Source organism: Momordica charantia (assembly GCF_013281855.1).
Source record: "Momordica charantia cultivar OHB3-1 chromosome 4 unlocalized genomic scaffold, Mcharantia_2.0 BLBB01000004.1, whole genome shotgun sequence".
NCBI classification, from domain to species: domain Eukaryota; kingdom Viridiplantae; phylum Streptophyta; class Magnoliopsida; order Cucurbitales; family Cucurbitaceae; genus Momordica; species Momordica charantia.
This window is the reverse complement of record NW_028275162.1, coordinates 23,595,937-23,618,096: the sequence shown is the minus strand read 5'-3', so window position 1 is coordinate 23,618,096 and position 22,160 is coordinate 23,595,937. Positions and strand designations below refer to the sequence as shown.

General features: G+C 33.0%; 3 protein-coding genes across 5 annotated transcripts; 2 read left to right on the top strand and 1 right to left on the bottom strand.

Annotated features, from left to right (window-relative positions):
• The first annotated feature begins 3,397 nt into the window (after positions 1-3,397).
• On the top strand, positions 3,398-9,141 carry LOC111011923 (metal transporter Nramp6.2-like). Its single transcript, XM_022285917.2, has 13 exons — positions 3,398-3,604; positions 3,704-3,782; positions 4,220-4,260; positions 4,564-4,642; positions 4,896-5,000; positions 5,093-5,202; positions 6,628-6,809; positions 6,907-6,976; positions 7,097-7,270; positions 7,364-7,468; positions 7,577-7,708; positions 8,284-8,379; positions 8,476-9,141. The coding sequence occupies exons 1-13, from the start codon at positions 3,470-3,472 to the stop codon at positions 8,812-8,814; spliced, it is 1,647 nt and encodes a 548-aa protein (XP_022141609.1). The 5' UTR covers positions 3,398-3,469; the 3' UTR covers positions 8,815-9,141.
• A 503-nt stretch (positions 9,142-9,644) lies between these two features.
• OGG1 (8-oxoguanine-DNA glycosylase 1) lies at positions 9,645-12,331 on the top strand. 2 transcript variants are annotated; one of them, XM_088122758.1, is made up of 4 exons: positions 9,645-10,458; positions 10,703-10,904; positions 11,295-11,521; positions 11,624-12,064. In XM_088122758.1, coding segments are annotated over exons 1-4 (1,152 nt in total). In that variant the 5' UTR covers positions 9,645-9,736; the 3' UTR covers positions 11,625-12,064. The 2 variants fall into 2 exon arrangements, with proteins under 2 accessions (XP_087978884.1, XP_022141451.1); XM_022285759.2 differs by having other exon boundaries at positions 9,663-10,458; positions 10,703-10,913; positions 11,624-12,331.
• Positions 12,163-18,261, bottom strand: BGAL16 (beta-galactosidase 16). 2 transcript variants are annotated; one of them, XM_022285758.2, is made up of 19 exons: positions 17,762-18,259; positions 16,265-16,360; positions 16,073-16,185; positions 15,914-15,980; positions 15,724-15,816; positions 15,487-15,630; positions 15,300-15,394; positions 15,044-15,152; positions 14,856-14,940; positions 14,637-14,755; positions 14,290-14,451; positions 14,012-14,193; positions 13,799-13,890; positions 13,613-13,722; positions 13,398-13,490; positions 13,191-13,295; positions 12,943-13,088; positions 12,418-12,766; positions 12,163-12,303 (listed from the first exon to the last, which is right to left on the bottom strand). In XM_022285758.2, exons 1-19 carry the CDS (start codon positions 17,957-17,959, stop codon positions 12,193-12,195), a joined length of 2,469 nt encoding a protein of 822 aa, XP_022141450.1. In that variant the 5' UTR covers positions 17,960-18,259; the 3' UTR covers positions 12,163-12,192. The 2 variants fall into 2 exon arrangements, with proteins under 2 accessions (XP_022141450.1, XP_022141449.1); XM_022285757.2 differs by having other exon boundaries at positions 12,943-13,295; positions 17,762-18,261.
• Between the last annotated feature and the right edge of the window lie 3,899 nt (positions 18,262-22,160).

The window sequence follows — 22,160 nt, the reverse complement described above, 5'->3', positions numbered from 1 at the left end:
CTCGTGGATGTCGGAGAGCCGTTGAATGTCTACCAGAAGTTCAAATTATAAATAGAGAACTTTGGTCTCGCCTCATTTTCAGGTACGTGAAAGTATATTCTCTCAAGTATAGATCAGACGACTACTAACGTGAGTGCTAACTCTATTTTGTAGGTCTCCTTATCTACTCTTTAGCTCGTCAGCAAATTAGCGTGTCGGTTAAGACCTTCGCGCTCGTGATCACTTTCCGAATCAAACACGTTAAATATAATATTGGCGTTTACTTATAAATAATACTATAAAGCAATCATGTTGTGTATTCATTAGATTGAGTCTGTATGCAGACATCTCGAACATGCTCACAACCACATATCATACCTTATTAACTTAGGGTTTTACAATTACGACGTAACGTTATTGTTTCTTATTTTTTGTATCTCAATTCTAAATTTTGAGAAACATCCTTGGGTAATCATTCATATTTTTAGTTTCTCACTTTTTATAATTGAGAAACAATAAGATCAAATTTATTGTTTTTTATTTTTATTTTCATATTTAAAAAAAACATAGATAATTTGTTTTACTTATAAATGCATAATAAATATAAAAAAATTAAATACAACATAAAATTTTCAATTATTTAATTTTAAAAAGTAATTTTCATATAAAAACGTTTACTTTTTATATAAAAATTTAAACTAGAGTTGGCTATTGGTCTAACAGGCCATAGTAAATCAAACAAGGTTTAGAGGGATGTGTTCAAACACAATATGATCACACACCTAGCAATTAATCTCTTTATGTATTTTCTTGGTAACTAAATATAGTAAGTTCATGTGGTTGTGATATGTTTTTGTTTATTTTTTTATTTATAAAAAGAAACCAGTAAATAAAACAGTAACATTATAAACTCGCACCTTACATAATCAACAATTTCGCTAATATATATATATATATATATTTATTGTAAAAATGGTTCGAAATCGCTGCATCTCATATTGTATAAAAATATGTAATATCCATTATAATAATTTACTGTAATATCCTTCAATCTCGTTAGTCCGTAAATGTCACCATTTATGAAATTTACAAAATAAAATCTTTATTGAATATAATTAAAAAAGAGAGGGAGAGAGAAGAAAACAAGTCTTCTTATAAGAAAATGCATACAACTTTTATTTATTTGGTAATTATTATTTAGGATGCAATCAAACCTAGGCGTGACCATTGCCAAAACAAGAAAGAAGAAATCTAAGCGAAAGAAAAATCTAATTAAGCTCTACTTTTTCAGCAATCTGCCTCAGTTCTATACTCCAACAAAGTTTAAACAATTGGGCACCTATATTTATACCAAGAGAATGAGAGACTGACGGTTGTTATTTCAAATATGGGAGGCATGAAACCATGTATATATGCATTTTTTATTTTAAATTAAAAAAAAATTATTGGCATTGTTTGGACTTGTCACTTATATTTAGGCGCGGCATGACATTACTCATATCCTCTTCGAGTTGTATTACTTGTATTTGTGTCATATGCCTATAGAAATTTCCACTTGAGATAATAATGTTTCACGAGTAACATAAAATTTATTTTTGAAAATGTTCAAAAGAACGTTATTTGTGAAAGAAAAAACGCGTAAAAAGTGTTCTTAGCCCTTGTAGTGCATGATTAACCGAGAAATAAATGGTAGAACTGAATATCTACAATGTTCAGGCAAATGACACCTAATTAACTAATCTCACAATACAAATTATTTCACAGCACAACCTTTGGCAGTCAAATTTTAATGTCTTAAATTGATTGGTCAATCACACTATAGAGTTTGAATCTAATTTACTATTTCACACGTCTAGTAAAACTTAACTCATAATAGTTTTTATTAAAATAACCATCATTAATGGTTTATTGGTCGAAAAGAATTAGGATAAAGTAGGAGGGAGTAGGTTCAAATCTCGTACATAATGACCAACCACCTCAAGAATTAATTCTAAAAAAACACTAACATATACTAAAAAAAACTACAGGAAGTATTTTTACAAAACACTCCCAACACCTTAGTCAACCCAACACAATACAAATAAATAGTAAAATTAATATTCTTTTTTGAAAACAAAATTAATTAAAGAGTTATTTTATATATGAGTGATCTTGATACAATATGTAACGTTTACATTTAGTCACATAATCTCTAAAATAGAAATCCAACTAACTAATGATGATATTAATTTCACTGTTTATTAATATTATAATTTAAAATGATTGAACTATTAAAATCAACTCATTTGTAAAACAAAAACTTATTTTTTTACTTTACATTAGTTGTTCATCCATATACTTAAATTTCTATTGTAAAAAAAAATGAAATCGTTATCCAATAATCGTGTTATGTTTGTTGGATGTTGCCATCATACGATAACTAAAGTATAATATGTTAGACAAAACAAGTTGTACTTAACACTTAACAAAATACTCTGATTTTTTTTTTTGGATAAAAAATACTTTGGTTTTGATATTACATAGAACCATAAAATAGTTTGCAAAGCTAGCAAATTAATATAATTTAAGGTAGCTTGAAACAACACGTTTCAGATATACATATAGTACATATATTATACTATATGTATTTCCAAATTATAGTGGGTGATTAACAACACGTTATGAATTAAGAAATTTACCTCTATAGTGGAATGGTTGGATTAATAATTTAAACATAAAAAAGCTAAATTATATAAAAAAAAATATTTTGTCCATTATTTCAAAATATTCCTATATTTCAAAAAAGTCTCGATGATATTTTAACTTTTCACAAAATTTGCTTAGATTTAGTTTAAAAAGAGAGGAAAGAGGGGAAAAAAGCCAACTAATACCTAATTATGTCAAAATCATATTTTCAAAGATCATGTAACTTATTCTACATTTTCTTACTAAAATTCTATTAAACAAATTTTTGTTCCAATTATATTTTGAAACGTTTATAATATATCAGGATAATATTGAGATGGAGATATTTACAAATAAATGGCAAAATTAAGGATTTTTTTTTTTAATTTAATCAAACATCAAAGGCCGAGCTAGAGTAATGGCAGCAATAATTTAAAAAAAAATAAAAAAAGGCGCTCTCCACCCATCGGGACTAAACTGACTTCACTATCACTAATAATTGAGAGAAATGAAAAACATAAATTTTTTGTAGTATTCTCCTTAAATAAAAATAAATAAATAAAGCTAGAGTAATTGTAATGGATTAATATTGTCAATTGTCATTTATTCTTAATGGTCGAGAAGGTAAAGGAAAGCGACGTGTCGTTCTTTTGGCCATAGAAGAGGCATGACACGAGGAGCGATTGGAGAATGAAGCTGGACGGCTGGACGGCTTGTCGTTATGCGCATTCCCCCACTGTATAAATTCTTAGGCTACTGATTCTGTTGGGTCGTCAAGTCGTCCATCGGCAGCGACATTTGTAGACACAAAACACAGACATAATAAATGCCTATGGGAACCCAGCAGAAGGAAGCACAGATGATCACTACGACGGCGGCGGCACCGTCTTTTGGCAGTGGCAGCAACCGTATAGCGGCGGAGACAATGACGCCTCCGGCCACCGCCGCCAAGAAAATTGAAGTAATTAATCATTTATTTTCCCTGGATAAAAATAAATATTGGAGTTTTATTTATTTTATTTTTCTTTTAAATTTCTGTTAACTGTAACTGATAATTCAGAAACCTGGGTGGAGAAAGTTTCTGTCACATGTCGGCCCTGGATTCCTCGTCTCATTGGCTTACCTTGATCCTGGCAACTGTAAGCTTCTCCCTCCGCTGCGCCCGGCCGCCATATATATATATTTCTTTTTTTTCTTTTTTTCTTAACTGTAATTTAGGATATACCGTTTTAAGATGCGGAAATTTCTCAAAAATTTGAAAATAGTCCTCAAATTACAAATTTTCACTCCATAACGTAACTAAAATTAATATAATATATAACAGGATAGCTTCTCATTTTTTTAACTTTTATTAGTATATTTTACCTTATATTTGTTTGAATTAGGCTATTTTTAAAGGTTTCAAAGTTTATATTATATTTAAAATATGTGTTGATGTTTATGTTATTTGAGTAAATACCTCTCCAATATACGACCATATAAATATAGGTACCACTTCAAAAATAAAGAATTATCTTTTATATAGTTGCAATGATCTTGACAAGGCTATATATATATATATATTTTCCTTTTTCAGTGGAAACTGACCTGCAAGCTGGTGCTAGCCACGGATACGAGGTAATCAAAATCAACCAACATAGTTGAGATTGAGTAGGAATAACAATTGTTCCTTCCTTCGTTTTAAATATTCAATTTATATAAATATGAATCTTAATTGTAAAAATCGTATATATTAGAAAATAAAAAGGAGCCGACCAAATCGGCTGAAGTAGGTTTGAAATTTAATATATATATGTGTGTGTGTGTGTGTGTGTGTGTGTTAATGGATTCCGCTTTATATGAAAATCAGTTTTAACTTCTCAAACAGAAAAGAAAATATACAATAATATTGTTATTTTAAAAATTTGTTATTGCTGGCAGCTTCTATGGGTCGTGCTTATCGGATTAATATTTGCACTCATAATCCAATCGCTGGCTGCAAATCTCGGCGTAAGCACCGGTAAGTTTGAAGTTTAGCCCTAAATTTATAGCTCAATTAATTAAAGTGTAACAAGTTTAATACTAGATTTTCATCTACTAAAAAGTTGAAAGTTGGAAGTTGAATCTCTAATTATCTTGAATAAAAAAAAAGGTAAAAAAAGTAAGAATAAAATATTCTAGAAAAAATTAACCGACCACGCAAATAATTTATGGTTATTAAGTACTTCATTAATTAACACTAATTATTTTGTTTTTTTTTTATTTTTTCAAAGGAAAACACCTTTCAGAAGTCTGCAAGGCCGAGTACCCAAAAATTGTGAAGTACTGCCTTTGGCTGCTGGCTGAAGTTGCTGTAATAGCCGCCGATATTCCAGAAGGCATTATTAATCTTCTTTCTTTTCCCTTCTCTTCTAAATATTAGCAATAATTAATTTATCTTATATTATTTTCATTTTCTGTTTGGTTGCAGTGGTAGGAACGGCCTTTGCCCTGAATATACTATTCCATATCCCAGTTTGGGCTGGAGTTCTCCTCACTGGTTTAAGCACCCTCTTGCTCCTTGGACTCCAGAGATATGGGGTAAATTATTTAATATTTTAATTTATAATTCAGTCTCAAATTTCCATACCTATTTTATTTTCGCATTAAAATTTCAAATATTCCATACCTTTTAAATTTTCGATTTCAAAGTCCTAAAATTTTCATTAAGAAAACAATTTAAATCGTCGTTGTTAATAATAATCTAAATATATTTGAACTACTATCGTTACTGGGAGTCTGGGTTAGTGAAAAAGAGATGATGAGATCTCATTATTTAAAATTCTACAATGTCTTTTTTTTTCCTACTACCACATGCTTATATAATCTTTTTTGCTATAAAATTTATTAAATAGTTTTATAAAAATATTATTAAATAGTTAATAGCAAAAATGTAAGCAATATCTTTAATTCTTTATAAAAAATTTAAAGAGCAAGACTATACTTGAAAGTTTAAGGACGAAAACAAAATTTAAACAATTACTTGATGCATAAGCTTGATCTCTATCTTTTTAAGTTTTTAAACCCATAAATAAAAATGTTATTTTATAACCCTTGTCGCACAAAATACATAATCGATATTTAAAAAAAAAAACAAATAACACAATACTATTATTTTAAAGGTTTAATATTTGGTCCCTATATTTTCACTAAAGTAACAATTTAGTTCATAAACTTTAGTTTGTAACGATTTAGTCCATATAGAAACAATTTAGTCCTTCAACATGTCAAATTTTATCATATAACAATTTAATATTTCTAGTTATAAACATATTTTTTTATCCCTCTTTCGTTTATTTATCTATATATATATAAGAAACTTAACCAAAAAATTTCACGGACTAAATCATTACCAACTTTAAATTACAAGGACTAAATTGTTACATATTAAAGTTTAAGTACTAAATTGTTACAAGTTAAAGTTTATGGTCTAAATTGTTACTTCAGGGACCAAATTTGGTTCTTTTGAAATATTTCCAGCATTGCCCCTATAATTTGAGGATTTGGATTTTGATTTTCAATTTGATTTCTATAATTTTGGTTTTGTTTCAATTTTATTTTTATAATTTTAAAACTTTCGATCTAAATTTCACAGTTCGATCATTAGTTACCATATTAGAAAAAAAAAAGTTTAAATTCGGTCAAATGTGTTAGCAAACTAGGTTAAAGTTTAGGTTTGGAAAAAAAACAAAAAGAAATAGGTAGGTTTGTCGAGTGGGAAAATAAAATACAATTTATTGAAGACTTATTTCTATTGGTATGATATTGTCTGCTTTGTACATAATCGCATTTCATAATCCTCACCTCGATCAAAAATCACCGCACATCCAACAACTATTTTTATATTTATTGAAAACTAAATTGAAACTATAATATGAAAAATGGTAAGTTGACCAATATCTCATTTTGAGGGGTTTTATTTTGTCTAACTTTATTATATATCATTTTTTTTTCTTTAATATTTAGGCGAGGAAGCTAGAACTGCTGATAGCAATTCTAGTGTTCGTAATGGCGGCGTGCTTCTTCGGGGAAATGAGCTACGTGAAGCCACCGGCGAGCGGCGTTTTGAAAGGAATGTTCGTCCCCAAGCTCAACGGCCAGGGAGCCACCGGCGACGCCATCGCTCTCCTCGGCGCCCTCGTTATGCCGTACGAAACCCCAACCGACATGTCGAAACTTCCCATTCTAATTTATTTTATTTTAATTGAATTTCTTTTTTTTTTTGTTTCATTAATTGTGGAGCAGGCACAACCTCTTTCTTCACTCCGCTCTCGTGCTCTCCAGGAAAGTGCCCAATTCCGTCCGTGGCATCAATGTACGAATTACGAATGCCACTAATATTCTCCTTTTTTATTAACAAAATGATTTCAAAAAGAATAAATAAATAAATAAAGAGTAATTAATTAATTTGGATATATATTGTGGCCGGATGCAGGATGCGTGCAGATACTTTCTGATAGAGAGCGGATTTGCTCTGTTCGTAGCATTTTTAATAAACGTGGCCGTCGTTTCAGTTTCCGGCACCGTCTGTACCGTCGGAAACGTCTCTCCGGCCACCGCCGATCAGTGCGGCGATATAACCCTCAACTCCGCCTCCTTCCTCCTCCAGGTCTGCCCATTATTCGCCTTTCATATAATAATACTCTCAAAACGAAACGGTCCCGTTTTGATTACTAATTAATTTCGGAGTTTTGATTTTCAGAACGTTTTGGGGAAATCGAGCTCCACAATCTACGCTATTGCGTTGCTTGCCTCTGGACAGAGCTCCAGCATCACCGGCACTTATGCCGGGCAGTTCATTATGCAGGTATGGAAATTTTTGTAATTTAATTTCGAATTATAAATATAATTTTGTATGTAAATTAATGAAATTTTAAAAAGTTGGAAAATTGTGTTGTTGTAAATTGTAATGTAGGGGTTTTTGGACCTGAAAATGAAGACGTGGGCGAGAAATCTTATGACGAGGTCCATTGCGATTGCGCCCAGTCTCGTCGTCTCCATCATTGGTGGATCTCAAGGCGCTGGACGTCTCATCATCATCGCGTCGGTTTGTATTTTTTTCTAACTTAATTCATTAAAAAATTGTTTAAAACAAAAATTGGAAGCTTATAGTACTATTGACTGACATCGATAGAAATGCACCGTTTAAATCAAATTTCTTAGAAAGGTGTTAGCACCCTAGAAAGATGGCAGGACGTTGAGGTTTGATTAAAAGTCTCTCACCTTAGGTTAAGGGCGTTATTTTGGTCCCTTAATCTATGTAATTTTAAAATGAACATCTTAATTCATCTTAGTGACAGTATTTCTAAAACATCTGTTTTTGTTAATTGTAACATTTTTTTAAAAAAAATATTACTTCATCTTTATTAATAAAGATGAAGTGTTATAATAAAATTTTAGTCAAAATAAATAAATGAAAATGAATGAAAAAAAAGACTAATATAGTCATTTTAAGAGTAAAAAACAAAAACATAAATTTCAAAATATATGAATTAAAATAAAAATATATAGACTAGATAACAACAACTAAAATAATCAGTATTTAAATCTAATTTAAACTTTTCTCTTTTTTTTTTTCTATAAATATAATTTAATTAAACGGGTCTATACGTAATTTCCCAGATGATTCTTTCCTTCGAGCTTCCATTTGCTCTAATTCCGCTTCTCAAATTCAGTAGCAGCACGACCAAGATGGGCCCCCACAAGAATTCCATATACGTGAGCATTTCTTCTCCCTTCTTATTTCAGTCGGCCCATTTAGCTTATATTGGGCTGGCCAATTACCAAGCTTACATTTGTTTGGGCTTATTTCAGATCATTGTAATTTCGTGGATATTGGGCCTGGCAATCATCGGCATAAACATCTACTATCTGAGCACGGCCTTCGTGGGCTGGCTAATCCACAGCGATCTACCAAAAGTTGCAAACGTATTAATAGGGATCGTGGTTTTTCCACTGATGGCCGTGTATATTCTTGCTGTTATATACCTAACGTTTCGAAAAGACAGGGTTGTGACTTACATAGAGCCCGAAAAGCACGATCCCATGGCCCAGGCCCATATGGAAAGTGGGCTCAGTAATTCTTTCGGGCCTGGTGACGTTGCCCCGGTTCCTTTCAGAGAGGATTTGGCCCATATTCCTCTTCCAGAATAAAAGTCTTGCCATTGTCCAGCCCAAAAGGGTTTTTGCAAGCTAAGTGGGCTTATTGTCCACTCCAGCACAATGGGCTTTATTACCACCATGGCCCACTATGTTTCTCTGTTTTGCTTCTGCTCGCTTGGTTGCGGGCTATCTGTAAAATTTTTACTCGTGTCATTGCCATGTAATCACAGAATCTTTTAGTAATGTATACGTTTTTTAGTTAAACGTGTGTGGGAGCGAGGATTCGAACCTCAACTCTTTTTTTTTCCGTCAATGAGATGTGCCTTCATTGCTTACCTTTATAATTCAAATAATAAAAATAAATAATCTTTAATTTCATTTTCGTTATAATTGAAACAGTTTCATTCATGGTCTCAGATGATTCGAATAGTCATCAATGTAGAATGTTCTATTAAATTAAATTAAATTTGTGTAATAATATACAGAGATAAAAAAATGATTAGAGTCCACTTCATTGCAATTGTTTTTTAATTAGGAAAAAAAGGCGATATCACAATATAATATTTTCTTTATGAAAAAAAAAAGTATTTTCGATTAATTTTTAAAAAATTAGTAAAAGTGTTATTGTTAAAATTGTCAAGTAGGGCTCAATTAATCAAGGCATAAAATAACGTTAAGTGTTTAAATACTCACCCCATCCATTATTGATGAACTAAAAAAGATAAAATATATCAACTAGCCTTCTATTCTACTTAGCAACCAACTTGATTATGTGATTTGTCAATCAGGTTTATAGACAAATATTCCATGACACTCTCAAAAAATATATATTGCACTCTCAAAAGTATTTTTAAATGTTTTTTTAAAATGAGCCAAAAATACTAGAGAAATACTAAAACTACTCTCAAATATAACGATCTTGATATAAATGTAGGAACTGGCTCCAAAAATCACTGTTGGTCGTTGGTGGTCAATGTTTTCGGCGGACGCTCCCCAACCCTCCCGAATGCACTCACTCAGACCCCTTCCAATGACGAAGCGGCTCAGAACCACTCCACCGTCGACTCCCTCCGTCAAGTCTCCGCCGCCGCCGCCGCCGCCGCCCACCACCATCTCCGGCCACCATTCGTCCAGCAACCCTAAAACCGTCCCCAAGTGGGTCCCCCTCAATCTCACAAAATCAGACCTCTTTTTGCCTCTCACTTTCCCCACCGGCCAAACCTTCCGGTGGAAGCAAACCGGGCCTCTCCAGTTCACCGGCGCTGTTGGGTCTCATCTCATATCTCTCAAGCAACTTCCAAACGGCGACGTTTCGTATTGCACTCACTCTGAGTCTTCTTCAACATCCTCCGCCGCCGCCGCCGCCAGGCAGGCCTTGCTTGATTTCCTTAACGCCGGAATCTCCCTGAGCGCCATTTGGGAGGTTTTTTCGGCGGCTGATCCGAGGTTCGAGGTGTTGGCGCGCCATTTGGGGGGCGCTCGAGTTCTCAGGCAACACCCTCTCGAGTGTTTGGTTCAGTTTCTATGTTCTTCAAACAACAATATTGGGAGAATCACCAAAATGGTGGATTACATCTCATCACTAGGGAATTATTTGGGCAATGTTGAAGGTTTTGAGTTCCATGAATTCCCCTCTTTGGAGCGCTTGTCCTTGGTCTCTGAGGCTGAGCTTAGAGAGGCAGGCTTTGGTTACAGGTTATCATCTGCTCTTATCTCTCGATTCTCTACCCCAAATGTAATTGCACTCTGAATATCAATTTGATTCACAAAATCTAACACACAACTTCATCAGAGTCCTCAACTTTTCAAGATGGTCTCCATTTAATCAAACGTGGTTTAAGAATCTCTAAACTTTATAGCTGTATCTATTCAGTTTAGACCTTTCTCATTTGTTTCAATGTGGGTGGTTATGTATTGATAGTTTGATGTGAATAAGCAGGGCTAAATACATAGTTGGAAGTGTAAAGGCACTGGAAGCCAAACCTGGGGGAGGTGCAGAATGGCTTCTGTCTCTTCGTGATTTGGATCTCGAAGAGGTGATTGATGCGCTTTCTTCGTTACCCGGCATCGGTCCGAAAGTGGCAGCTTGTATTGCTCTCTTCTCCCTCGATCAGCATCATGCCATTCCTGTAGATACACATGTATGGCAGGTATTATATCCGTTTTCAAATTAACTTAAATGATTGAGTTTCATCCTTGTGATCCAAATGGGAGCTCCCGTCCTTGTCTTCTCTGGGGTCTGAAAAGAATATACCGATTTATTATAAAAGATAGAAATGGACAAGTCATACCTTATGATTATGACTATTTTCTGGTGTTCGAGTGAGCTAAAGGGCAAGTTCCTGTGTAAATGAATCAATTCTTCACTCTGCTCATTGGCAGAGAGTCATTGGAAAGAAGAAAAATAGTCATAGGCATTATGAATGATGGATTTTACTTCTGAATGTCAGTGGCCATCCTATTTTATTAGTATTGATTTTTGAATTCATTGAAAGTTGATTGGAAGGCTTCTTCTTGTGTGGTATGAAAAGATTGCTACTAGGTACCTTGTCCCCGAGCTCGCTGGTGCACGTCTGACACCAAAGCTTTGCAACCGTGTGGCTGAGGCATTCGTCAACAAGTATGGAAAATATGCTGGTTGGGCTCAAACTCTGCTTTTCGTAGCCGATTTACCTCAACAGAAAGCCCTCTTATCATCACATCTTGAGAAGAGTACTAAGAGGAAAAAATCTACAAAGCAGCAGAAGGAGAAGAACTGGTAATAGATCAATGTGAATATTTTATCTTATAATTTTGAACTTTGAGCTTGGGTTCTAAGCTTTCGGAATGAGTATAAATTCCTATTTTTGATGTTCAAAAGATTCAAGAGGATCGTTCAAGTACAAACTGCTGGCAAATGTGGGATACGGGAGATGAATGGTGATCGATGACCGAGTTTTGCTTGCTTTTGAAGGAGGTGTATATTTATTTTTTTTAATGTTCCATTTGGCAAAGAAATGCTCTTGCTTTGAAAATCTTTCCCTAGAAACGTCCGAGGGAAGAGAATCGTTTGGCCAGGTGTGAGTTGGCATATTGATGTTGTTTTCTCCTGAAAAGAGGAATTCAAAATTTAATCCCCATTATTAGGGAAGTTCATTGACATTCCAGCATTACAGTTGTAATAGTGTTGCTACTCTGAAACATTTCAATTGTAATATGGTAGGAAAATTCACTAGCAAAAAAACTAATTTTCTGTGACAAGAGAACTGAGGTTGCATTTCATTGATGACATGAATCAATTAATACTTGATGTGTTGCATAATTGTTTCTAAGACCCCTAAAAGAATGAAACAAGCTGTGATATTGCAGAAGATTATCTAAAGCTATTTATCTATAGAAAGTTATGGCGAATTATCTTGTCGTGTACTGCACGCGGGACATCTTCCATCATTATGTGCATTGTGCATCAACCAACAATGTTTTGGTGACGCGTGGACATGGATCGCCACGGAAGTTCAGATTTGTGATCGGAATCGAGCATTTAGTCTTTCCTAGACAAGCCTGAAACATCACAACACAATTTTCATGTGAGTTATTGTCTTGTCTTTACTATCATTTATTTAGTGCAAGGCAATACTTTCAGAGTGGTAATATGTTTCAGGTAAAAAAACTCACATGCTCAACAATGGCTCTGGATTTTGGCGAGTGACATGCTCCAGTAGCATAGCTTTGACAGTCGCCAGTAGGGGTCCCAAAGCTTGCAAATAAGATGTTGGAGATGTTCTTGTCATGAGGGCAGCTTAGTAGGAGCTTCGGCTTTCTGCTTCTGTTCTTACGGTTCGCTCTTTGTTTCTTTGCACCTATCCAAGAAGCTACTTGGGGATAATGTGATTCAGACACTTGCCCACATGTTTTGCTAATTGAAACGGCATCCAGTGATATCCCGAGCGGGTTTCCAGTTTCTTCTTCAAGAATAATCAACTGGTTTCCAGTTGGCTCGAGGAAGGAACGTGGTACATTATACCTGAATTGGAAGGAGAGACATAATTGTGTCAAAGTTGGAGGAAACTAGTGAAGGAATTTTGAAAGATGGACAGGTAAGTAATAGAATTCATTTTGTCTTTTAGGTAGAGGGGTGTCTTTTAGGCAGTACATGAAATAGAATAACACCAGATTCTAAGGTCTGAATAAACTGTATACCATTTCTGTGAAGGCTCCCCTTTTGAAGTTAGGAAGGAGACCCAGTACCGGCCAATGCCCCTGCCGTTAACCCAAGCTGCACCCTTCCCCATGGAACCAAGGTTCAAGGCGATCGGGTCATCACCCGGTGGTGCATCGAACCGTGTCTGCCAATTGGCGATGAATGAGAATGACAAAGTTATTAAACAACTGAATTCAATATAGAGTTGCTGTAGAAATAGTCTAAAACGATTTATAATGTGTAGTACCTTATACCATGTGAGGGGCTGAGAAGAGTTTCCTAACCTGCTCCATTGAATTTCACTCGATCCAGTGTCTAAGAATATTAGTGATTGCTCTCCTACCAGGCCAACCTGATTTCCAAATCGTTCAAAAAAACCAGCAAAAATATGAAAGAAGGTTAGATTTTAAGTATATATTCATACACATGTTGGGAGCTTAGAAAATTAAAGGACCTTGTATCCCCAAGATTTTGCAGAGAAATCTTCGCCTTGAATTTGCACTCTTCGCAGTCCAGCAACTCTGCGCTCGAGATATGCTCCAGAATCCTTCATATTAGAACTATCAGAACTTACTAAGATGGTGTAACGTGATGATTTTGTTGCAAATATCTTTCAAAGTCAAAAATACATTAACTATGGAAGGGAAGAAGAAGATTAAATATCCGTACCGGTAAGCCAACCATCACACTGAGCAACGAGATGTTGTTGATGCCATTTCTCAACGTAATACTTTTCTCCAGAGAGAAACTTCTTTCTTTGAAAGTTCCATGGGCGGAGCCTATAGGGTAATCCTAGCAAAATGCTCAATAACAGTTTCTCCGAATTTCAACCATAAAAAGGAAGACAAGATTAACCTGCATAAACTCCATTGACAAATGCATGCAGTGCGTGAGCTCGAGAATCCACTTCAAGAGTTAGTAGAGAGTCGGGAGAATCATGTTGAACCCTGCATTTTACACCATTATAGGCAAGCAACATAAGGTGAATCAGTTAGTTCTACTTCCAACCACCCTTTTGCGCTTAATTAAGATTAATATTAGCAGCTTAATTACTCGCTTATAATTTACCTTAAAGTGTACCAAAGATAATCTGAGCTGTCTTTTGTAGTACCCATATGCTCTAATAACTCGTCTGCTCTTAATTCGGTTTCATTGAAGCTAGGTATCATTTCCTTGAACTCTTGCCATTCTTCAGATGAACCAAAAGTTTGTACTGCCCTCATTGATCTCGTGTTATGTTGTACGCTTACCTGATCAAATGTATTCCAATGGTTAAAATTTATGAGAAAATAAAAAGAACTCGCTGCTGGAAAGTTCTTGCCAGTACTGGTCGGTTTAAATCTTACCATTCTGGTATTGAAGGCCACAGTTTTGCAATCTGGTAAGATGCTGATTGAACTTAAAGGTAACTTGTACGAAACATTTTGAAAGAGGATATTCACATCTGTAGCTCCTCTATTCACCAAAAAGGCAGCACATTCTCCGGACTCAGTTTTAAACACATATGCCTGCAAAGAAGATGAATAAGTAAAGTGATGTATTTCCTATATGACATTCCATTTTCGTCCTGAACTGTATTCATCCACAGTTTTGCAAGTGATGTATTCATCCAATATGACATTCCATTTTCGTCCTGAACTGTAGGAACAACTTTTCATTGCATGGAATGATCTAACTCGCACAATAAACTTACTTCTTGTGATTGGCCCAGTGAGAAGTTGGATTTTGTTCCAGAAAGCAAGGGCTTGGAGCACAGCTTAACTGCAGCATGTAATTCTTTAAGATGGCCCCATTTTGGTTCCCTCATTAAACCTATAGAAAAAGTTGCGACGAACAGTTTTCAGTGTTGATGCAAATATTCGAATCGTTTAGCTAATTTAATTAAGATGGCTAGTTTTCGAAATTGCCAAACCATATTCGTCCAGAGGGGCTTGATCATAATAGCCTGTAATCACATATGCAGAGGCTGTTCTTCCAAAATTGGTTCCTCCATGATACTGGGGAGAAAAATGAACAGTGGTTTTGGTTTTAAATAATCATGTACATCTTTATAGTTAGGTTCATACAAAGAAAGAAAGAGAGAGAGATATATATTTATACCATATAATAATTGACATAAGTCCCATTCTTTGCAGCAATGAAAAGAGCAACATGAAATGCAATCTCCTCTGCTGATCTTATGTATGGTTCGCCACCATATGTTTGATAGCTGTAACCCCGCGCCCCCAAACAAACACAAAAGTCATCAATGGTTAAACTACAAATTAGAAACTAATATTATTATATTCCGATACTCAGGTAATTAACAACCTAAAAAACATTCTAAAAATGGATATAATACTACTGCGAAACTTACAAACTAGTCCAATTCTCGGTCCACATGGATGGTTTATTAGGCGAGTTTGGCCCAGTGAATGTTTCTCCACATCTCATCCCATTACATGTATTTATCTGCCAATTGATATATGAGCAATAAAATAAATGAACACGTAGAGATAGAGAGGGAAAATAGCATATATAACTAAGTTATCTTTAATATATACCACAGGGTCAGGTGCATCGTTTTGCCTGCACATGCTCCATGGCACACCAGTTTGAAGACTAACGGCCATGTTTGCTGCCCATAGAACATAAGGAGGCCCCTTCTCGTGAAAGGCTGCCTCTACCAAAGTGTATTCATTCTCAATCTGCAATTCCATCGATGAGTTCTCTTATAGGTGCAAAAAACAGAACAAAAATGGGATACAATTAGTTTAATGGCGTTGCCCATCGGCTGAAACCTGTGAAAGTATAATTGGCCCTCCTTGTGAAGCATATAAGCCTTCCGACTTCATCATGTTCACTATCTTGGTGGTGAAGTTTTGCATGTGAAGCTGCCATCGAATTGAAGGTGCAGAGTGGCTATGAAACCGTCACGATTTTTCATTTCGTTTGCCAATATTATGCATTTAAAGAAAAGGAAAACTATACCTTGAATGGCTCGTTATCAGATCGATAAACAATACCCGGAACATCATGTAACCAAAATGGTAGACCACTGTATAAAGTTAAGACAGCGATTAAGAAATGGTTATTTAAGTGGAATAGTTGAAATTAAAATAAATAAATAAAAGTTAAATGTGTTTTTACCCATAGCTCCATTCGGCCTCAATAAAGGGTCCAATCCTAAGGCAAGCATGTAATCCTTGTGCTTGTATTTCCTTTAAGAACCTTACTATATCGCGTCTTCCACTGAATTCATACTGGAAAAACAAGATTTTATTTAAGGTTCATATCATGCCATGCCACCTTTTAGGGAGAGACTAGAGAGAGTGAGTTCACCTTTCCTTGTTGGGGTTCGTGAAGGTTCCAAAAAACGTAGGTTTGTATCACATCTAGTCCACCTTCCTTTGCTTTGGCTATCAAAGAAGGCCACATCTGCGTAACAAACATCATCATAATTCACTCTTTCAAACACAAGAAGCACGGATGAAAAAGTGTTATGGGCTCTTAGGGCTGACCCAGGCCCAATTTATCTACATATGGGATGGGCTTTTGTACTGGCATTATTCTTTTTTGATAAACTTAAATAATATTTAGGTGTTTATTGGTCTGTACGTGTAAAAATTTGTCAACTTTTGTCAACTTTCTTGGTAATAGACTCATTTTCATTCTCCAGTTTTATTGAAGCCTTTATACTTATTCTAATTCTAAGTCTTTTAAAAACTTACTTTAACTTTTGTCCTTAAACCTTTTAATGGCATATAACATAAACAAAACACATACAAATTTTATTTAATACGCAATAATTGTTTGATATTAAAGATTTATAATAAGTTTTTATACAGAATTCTTAGATCAAGACATAATATTTTGTATAATAACTAAAATAAAATAAGTTTTAAAATTTTTAGTTGAACTAAAAGAAGTTTGGAAATCTAGAAACCAATATATAATTTAAATATCCTTTTTATTAAGTTAAAATTATTATTATAATTCATATTTAATAATACTAAAAATAGACCATGTCAAAAGAAAACTACATTTCAATATGCAAAAGAGGTCATTTCTAGTTATAACTATATGCTTTGTAGGAATGCAATATTTCAAAGAACAAATAACTAACGTTTATAGATTTGTTACTTTTGTTCAATAAATACTTTATTAAAAAAAATATTCTGAAAATTCAACTCTTATTATTGAATTTAAAATAAAATTGAAAAAAAAAACTCATCATAAAAAGTATATACGAAATGTTATTTTAACAAGTTATCTACCATCGGTACAATTATATATATATATATATATATATTTTTTTTTTTTTAAGAAATGCTTTAGATATCTTAGTTTGCCTAAATCCGAAAAATTCATTGAATTGATTCACATTGAAACAAAATAGAAATGCCAAATTATTTTCTTCATTATTGAGTGAACTTTACTTTATAAAATTGAATATTACTGCAGAGACTAATTTTTTTACTTCATTGGCGGGAAACCTTATCAAAACACTGTTTCAAAAAAAAAAGGAAAAAGTAGAGAGAAATAAAATTTAAAAAAAATTGTAATTCACAGTCGAAGATGAACGAAGAAGAAACATACGGTTATCTGCTTCGCCTAAACCGTCCCTAACCTGACGCATTTTTTTCTCCTTTTGAACTAACCTATCACCTATTGATCACTGCAATGTGAAATGGATGATCCAGAAACAAAAAACATTTTCCCGCCAAAATTTCAAAAAGGCCAAAATCCGTCCGCCACGATTGTTCAATTTCAAGCAACAGATCAAAACCAGGAGAAACACCAGAGAAGAAGACGGAGGGAGCAAGAAATTGAACTTACATCGGGAGTGCTGCGCGGATAGTGAATAGAACCGGAGAAGAGGAGTTTTTGTTCGCCATTGATGATCAAGGATCTTCCGTCGTAACTCACGCCGCCGTCGTTTTCGTTGCCGCCGAGGACGGAATCGAATAGCGCCGTCGTCAATACCAATGCAGAAACACACAGTAATCTGACGACGCCATACTCCGAATTCGCCATTGATTCCTCAACCTCTCTCTCTTCCAAGGTTTTCCACTACCGAATCACACATACACCAAGCCCTCCTTTTATACCAGAAACCAGAGATCAACTTCTCTCTCACTCTTCTTTCTCTCACTTAAAGAAAATAGAAATTCGTCTGGATCTGTAAAAGGCGAATTTCTTAAATCAAATTTCTGCGTAGAAAACGAGGCCTTCTCTCTTGATTACATACAGCAATCTCATAATTGGCTGTCAATTAATTTAAGGAAATAAAAAATTTAAAATATAAAGAGGATGAAAGAAGAAGTTGGCGGATTCGAGTTGAACTGGAATTTCCGAATTTCAATGATAATTAATAAATAGTTTCTTATCGGTACTCAAAAGAGAAGGATGGTGATTAACAGTTAGTGGGATCGTGAGTAATTATGCATTAATTACGGGGGGGAACTGAAAATATGTAAAGTTAGTGGGTACGTGAGGAAATTAAGTGAAAAACAGAGTGACCCTGACCCGGACCCAATGGTGGCGGAAACTCGTCTGTTGAGTCACGTGAGAGAGAGAACCAAATTATTCTTTTTCTTTTTTCTTTTTTTAAGGACAAAATAAGAGCAACATATTCAAACGTAGCGTACGTAACCCACCGGTCGCGCTTCTAAGCATTCACACGTGTGAGGTTGTTTATTTTGATTGAATTATGACTTCTAAGGAAAAGAGTAATTTAAAATAGGTGGAAATTTTATACTCTCGAAATCTTCATTTCAAAATTTAAAAGGGATTGTTTTAGTATCAATGTTAATTTTCTGTCTGTCAATAAATTGATAGGGTAATAAAGCTTGGATTGGTGATATTGACGAACAGTACCTGCAAAACATATAAACAATTTTGACATTTAAATCAGTACTTGTCCTATCTATTACTTGAGAGATAATAATTTCGTGTACTTAGTAAATGAAGCAGGAATCTCTATTTATAGGGGTGAGCTTCCAACATCCGATATGCCTTCAATAACTATCTGACAGCTTCGATAATTGCAACGTATTGTCTAAGATTTACACCTGCAAATACCTTTGAAGGTCAGCTCGACTATTAACTCAAACAAGCAAAGCTAGTTATGTAGGTCAACTCGGCATGAAATAAGACTTGCGACCTAACATAGATAGTTAGGTTCGGCCCTAAGGGAGGTTTGAGCCAACGGTTCCTTTTTCCAGGTCTCTAATAATCAATAATAGTGTACTATACAATAGTCAAACTCATGGAGTGTTGAGACATGGCGGAGGAATAAGTCAGCTTCACCATTGCCAATGGTCCAATGTGGTTGTCGAATAAGTTCAATAAAATTGAATCTAAATAACAGTTCGGATCAAATAGCTATTTTCCTAATGAGTTATAGATGGAGTATTTCTCCCCACTTATCATAAGAAAAATATAGTTAACAAAATATTTATCTATGTCAAAACTTTTTAGAAAATGCAGGTTACAAAATTTGTTTGCAGCTATTTTTAAATTATAACTTAGATATTTTTTTTTTTAGTAACAAATTATAACTTGGAATTGAAAATCAAATAGAGTGGTTTTAAAATTTAAAGATGTATTTGTCTTATAATCTAATAGAAAATTTATAATTATTTCGATAACGAATTTTTGTTATTTTTCTGTAGACAAAATGTAGAAGGGATGTAAAGTCTAAATTGTTTCGGGAAGGAACAACACTAATCTTTCGTGAAGCAAAGATTGGAGAATCAAACAGAGAGCAGAAAAAACCGCTAGTTTCAAGCTGCAAAACGTGCAAGCAAGCTCCCAAATTGCCTTCTGAGATCGATTATTGATGTTGCGTCTTAAGCTCTCTCACTGCTCCACTTTGAAATTTGAGCCTTTAAAGTTAATAAAATAACACCAAAAATACAATGCAAACTTGAATGTCGTTATTTATTTCTTTATTTATAATAACAACTATATTGTTCTGTACAAGAGTGAATAAAAAATAGACGTCACTGTAAGTATTGATTCGTAACTTATCAAATTTATTTCAAATAAATAATATAAACTAAATTATTTTAAGTTGTTGATTACTTTATATTGACATTATAAAAATGTTATTCTATATTACATATGTCTAATTATTCAATCATTTCTATATGATTTAGTTCAATTCAACTGAGTTGATTTTTACATTTTTTTTTAGTTTTTATTAATTAGTAAAAAATAGTTTACATCAGTTAAATTTAATTAGTAAAGTGATGATAAGTAGTGTGATCTGAATTATTGTCAATAATTAATTTAAACTTAGTCTATTGGATTGGTTATATTTAGTAATCAATTTTAATTGATTAGTTTATATTAAAATATAGTAAGTATGAATCATATAAAATTTAAATTCTAGTTATATAGATAATTTAGCACAATGGGTTCTCATTAGTATTTGTAAAACTCGAGCCAACATTTTCACTTTCGTTTCATATTCCACATTTACTTATGCAAGTATACTTCCCTCTAAAAGATAAAAAATGTCCTCCAGTTGATACATTTTTTACATTTTTCAACTTTAGTATTCATTTAGTCCCGTCATCTCAATGCAATCGATTAGTGAATTATTGTATACCTTTTCAAGATTAATTTCTAAATAAATTTTTTGGTGGTTGCATTTATCATTAAACTAAATTTATTTTCATTTATTTTCTTATATTCCATGTGGTTGTGAAACCAATTTAAAATATAAATAATTTATTCTTTCACTCAAAAATAAAATTTTAAGATATAACTAATTTTAGGTTAATAGTTTAGAAAATATTTGCCTCATTTTACCTTAGTTGTCACATTTTGAAATATTATATTTTAGTTGTTGCCATTAAATTTATGTTCGTATTTAACATAAATTTCAGGCATTGTTTTGTTAAATGTGTTAAATATTTTCAGATGTAATCATAAAACACGTTCTTATGCAACAGTTAAGAATAAATATAATGTTTAAAAGTGTAGATATGAAACTGAAATACAAATAAGTATTAAAAAATTAAAAATATAATTCAGATCACAAATCTAATAATAATTTAATAGTAGTGATGTGAGTATGAAATTTCACTGCAGCAAGTAATTATAGTTGACTTTGACTAGAAGAATCGAAAGGAAAATTAAATAATAGTTAAGTCAATGCTTGTGTCCTTAAATTATTTGTTATTATTATAAATTCAAATGGCACAATTAATGCTAAATACATATTCCTTTTTCCAACAAAAAAAAAGAGCTAAATACATATTCCATTTAAAATAAAACAAGTTGATAAAATATTATTCTGGTTCCTTTCTTAATTTAAGTCTACACTTTTCTATAATACAAATTTAATTCGTAATAAACTATTATTTTCACACAAACATTAAATTTCAGATGACTTGATAGAGGAGAAAGAGTAAAATGAATAAAAAAAAGTAATGACCCACTTAAATATTCTCTATATTATTAAAAAGATGATCTAAGAGTACGTAGTTTAGACCAACTATTAAAACTACAAAATTACAAAAACACTAAAATAGCTAAAAAAAATTACTAAACTAATTATAAATAGTTGAAATTAATGATTTACCTTCCCATAACATAAATTTGAATTAATTAATGGTTTATCTTCACATAATAATACCAGCTTTACACATATCAATTAATTTGTACGTGTATCCTCGAAGAATTTGACAAAAAATCGGAGATTTGAATCTCACTGCAAATCAACGAACTTAAAAAATAATGATAAATAAAAAACAAAATTAATAAGTTTTTGATATACATGAGACCTTCTTGGTCGATTTTACTATCAACAGCGACAAATTTACAAAAATATAAATTGAAAACTAATATCAACCGATTTTAAATATTCACAGTACTTAATATAACAATCATTATTCTATCAATATAAATATGGCTTAGTTGGTTAATATATTCCTAGAAGGTTCTCTTCACAAAAGTATAACAATCATTATCCACTTTTAAATAATATATACATTTACATTTTTCTTTTAAAACAAAAAATCTGAATCTAAATCAAAAGAAGCAGATTTATGTGACCATATTATCTGTATCAATTTGATAAATGTATATGTGAATGTAAAATAAGCAAGAATATTAAAAATGAGTTTGAGATGATTTGTAAAAGATATATATATTTTAAGTGAAAATACATTTGCAAGTACTTTTGAAAATTGCACTAATTAAATACTTATTTTAAAAACATTTA